The sequence below is a fragment of the Morone saxatilis genome, unplaced genomic scaffold (genome assembly GCF_004916995.1).
Source record: "Morone saxatilis isolate NCDOM2014 unplaced genomic scaffold, NCSU_SB_2.0 Contig6, whole genome shotgun sequence".
In the NCBI taxonomy this organism is placed as follows: domain Eukaryota; kingdom Metazoa; phylum Chordata; class Actinopteri; family Moronidae; genus Morone; species Morone saxatilis.
This window is the reverse complement of record NW_023340206.1, coordinates 6,614,149-6,617,594: the sequence shown is the minus strand read 5'-3', so window position 1 is coordinate 6,617,594 and position 3,446 is coordinate 6,614,149. Positions and strand designations below refer to the sequence as shown.

Here is a 3,446-nt window from a genome sequence, read left to right as displayed (position 1 = left end):
ACACACACACACACACCTGTGATTTTGAATCCTGCTTGGCTATTGGGCAGCTCCAGAGCAAACAGCCATCCAAACAGCTCTCCTATTGGTGCAAGTGGCATCAGAGCCCAGCCCACTGGCTCGGGCACCTGACCAATCGAAGAGACCGGAATATGAAATGTGGATGAGAAAAAGTAAATCATATTGAGTTCTTGAATAAGATTTTAAATGTATAAAGCAACATATCGAACTGGAGTCCTACCTCGCTGATGGCAGTGTACGCTCTCCCGTCACCCACCACGATGTAGGCGTGAAGATCAATGTTGTTCAGCTCCACTGGAGTCGAACCCACGGTCACCGTTCCTTTCACCTTACCGCTAACACGCTGTGGAGCACCTGGAAGAGCAACACAGGGATTACACAAAAGATAAACTACTAGATTTAAACACAGAAGGAAGATTAAATGTGTCTCTTTTGGTTAATGGTGGCGCTCTAACCCTCGGGTAGACAGTGGCGTCCGTTTCCATAGAAGCCAGGTCGGCAGTGACAGCAGAAGCCTGTGGCGTAGTCGGAGCAAATTGCATTCTGGGAGCACTGCTGCTGGAATCTGGAACGGCAAGAAAGAGCAAAGAAAAACAAAAAGAGACACAATCAAAACAGACGAACCAGAGATATCGTTTACTTCCCACAATGCAACCCAACTCCAACAGTTTGGTCAGAGATTGTGTTATGCTAATAACTGCTAACGTAACCTAGCGTTGCTAGCCTTAAACAGAGATGAGGAGTGGGCTACAAAGTCTGTCACTTCTTTCTAACTCTGCACCCTTTGTTTATTCTTGTAGTCTTCAGCCCAAACTGACGCTGACTCAAGTGACATCACTTGAGGCAATGTATCAGATTTTGTACAGCTCCCTCTCTTTTTATGCCTTATTATTTCAAAAGGCTGGGGGGATTCAGAAGGAAAAGGAATTCATTATCAACACTGATAATGCTGGGAAGGACCTTGCTATTTATAAAGTGAAACATAAGGTTCAGCTCCCCTCCCCATCCCAAAAAACCTGATAAAGTCTCTAATTAAAACAATCAACAACCACTATAAATCGTTCTGACATACATTCCCTTTACCAGGAACAACAGGTATATATCATGCATCTTCACATACCTGGCACATGTTTCTTTGTTCTCCGTAGTGTACTGGATCACTGAAAGAGAGAGAGAAATAACTATTATGCATTACAAATACAATAGATATATAATTAATATCATAATGACTCCTATCCAGAATCCTGGCTAAATGACAATACGACTAAACATATAGAGAGATACATACAGACTATTACTGTCATTTGCAGTGTTCATGTTTTCCCTTGATCTCTTTCTGGTATTTACATCATACAAACATGCAGGTTGAAATGGGGGCCATTAAAGGTTGTTTCCATATAAGTTCAGCTGGAGAGAGAGAATAAGAAGGTGCACAAGATCCATGGAGACACATGGAGACACACACACACACACGTCAAGGCACTACTTGGACAGAAACCAGCTGTTGCCTCCCACACCCACTAATCCACACACACACATTCACTGCTGCTTTATGAACCCCAAAAGGCATCTAAAAATGTTTCAACACATATTTCATAAGTATAAACTGTAAGGTCTTAAAATGTCATAATAAATAACTAATAAAGTTACATATAGTGTTACAGTTATTTATATATGTTGTTCATAGAAGCTTTAACACATGCTAAACACTGATGGATGATCTCTCCTGATCTGTTCCTGTGACAGATAGAAACAGATGTGCTCTGGATTTATTTGGAATAAAACAGAACTGGATAGTCAGCATGAAAGTGGTGGTCACCTTTGCTGAGCAGGCAAAAAGTAAGAATTTCTCTCTAAAACTCTCACTCTTCACTCTCTAAAATGAGCAATTTATGGGTATGAAAGAAAGATAATTGTACAGCAACTATTACTAAAACTTGCCAGTGGTGATTACCAATCCTGAGTGCAGCAACTTTCACTAGATTCCAAACAGCACATGGAACAAATGAGTGAATCTCTGTTTGTCTTTTTTGTAAATGGCTGATTTGGGATACAAATACAGCATTCTATCATCCTACAGGGGCATCACACACCCACACACAGGAGGAGAGGCGAGAGAGAAGATGAGAAGCAAAAAAGTAGAGGGATAGAGGGAGAGAGGTTTAGACAGATAGAGAGATGAAAGGATGCGGGGGATTGGCAGAGTGGAAGAGAGGCCATGGGTTTAGTTTATAAGGGAGAAATATATGGGGAAAAGAGGATGTTTACATCCAAACAGATATAAAAAAATGAGTCAACAATATGACAATGTGAGTCAGTGTGTTTCATCAAAATCTTAAATGTCTATTTCCCCTCATTTGTATGATGGGATTTACTTTCCACACATAAAATTGATTTGAGGCTGAAAATTTTTTGTGCTGAATAGTTGATTCCCATCAGGCTCAGCTGTCTTAGTTTCTAATGCTAATTAGCAAATAGCAAGCAATGTTAACACGCTAAACTAAGAAGGTGAACATAGTAAACATTATATCTGCATGTTAGTGGAGTCACTGTGAGCATGTTAGCTTTAACTCAAAGCATTGTTTTTACAGAGAGCCGCCAGCATTACGTGTAGGTGAAAATAATACAGTGCAGCCAGAAAGAAAATTAAACTTATGCAATTATGTTTCCATAATTCTTTACACAGTTTTGTTTTATCAATAAGGCACCCTTGTTCCTCCTTAGTAAAGCAAAAATGACAATGTTTAGTTTTGTTTCCCTTTAGCTTTTCTTACTCATAAATTAAAAATCTGCATTAAAACAGGTGGATGGAAACTCATTAGAGACACGCTGAAAGAGACTTTAGAATGTATGTTTTCGCTCTTTTCATCTTTATATGCTGTTTTTCAACAAAGTGTCTACATGTGAAAATGCACTGTGTCGTTGTAGTTTGTCGAGGTAAAAGGCGCTTTTTTTGAAAACCGTGCACACATGAAGGCTGTATTCACCTTCATACGCATTAGAGGAACAGTTTGACAATATTGGGAAAATCCGCTCATTCATCTTCCTTGAAGAGACCTATCCGCTCTCATGTTTATACACCAATTACGAAGCTACATCCTGCAGGCGGTTTGCTTAGCATACAGACTGGAATCTATCCAAAGGCATATGAGAATACAAGCTCCCAAAATGTCAAACTATTCCTTTAATTTGCGCTCTGTTCTCCTCCCTCCTCTGTCTGTGTGGTCAGTTTGCTGTGTTTGAGTCTGTCTGAGTGTGTAAAGTATTCCTGGTGTGCTTTACAGACTCACAGCTGGAAGACAACAAATTGCAGCCAACACACATCAAAGACTTTCAGCCAGAGTGTAGCTCAGCATGTATGTGAGTGTGTGCTCCGACAATCCCCGCACACACACACACACACACACACACACACACACACACAC

General features: G+C 40.4%; 1 protein-coding gene across 1 annotated transcript in view; it reads right to left on the bottom strand.

Annotated features, from left to right (window-relative positions):
• The window catches only part of nid2a (nidogen 2a (osteonidogen)), a gene marked incomplete in the record, with an annotated part of 31,943 nt that overhangs the window by 19,875 nt on the left and 8,622 nt on the right, over positions 1–3,446 (bottom strand). Inside the window, 4 exon segments of the mRNA XM_035677567.1 lie at positions 17–128; positions 242–375; positions 477–586; positions 1,142–1,181. Of these exon segments, the coding sequence (XP_035533460.1) occupies positions 17–128; positions 242–375; positions 477–586; positions 1,142–1,181 (396 nt within the window).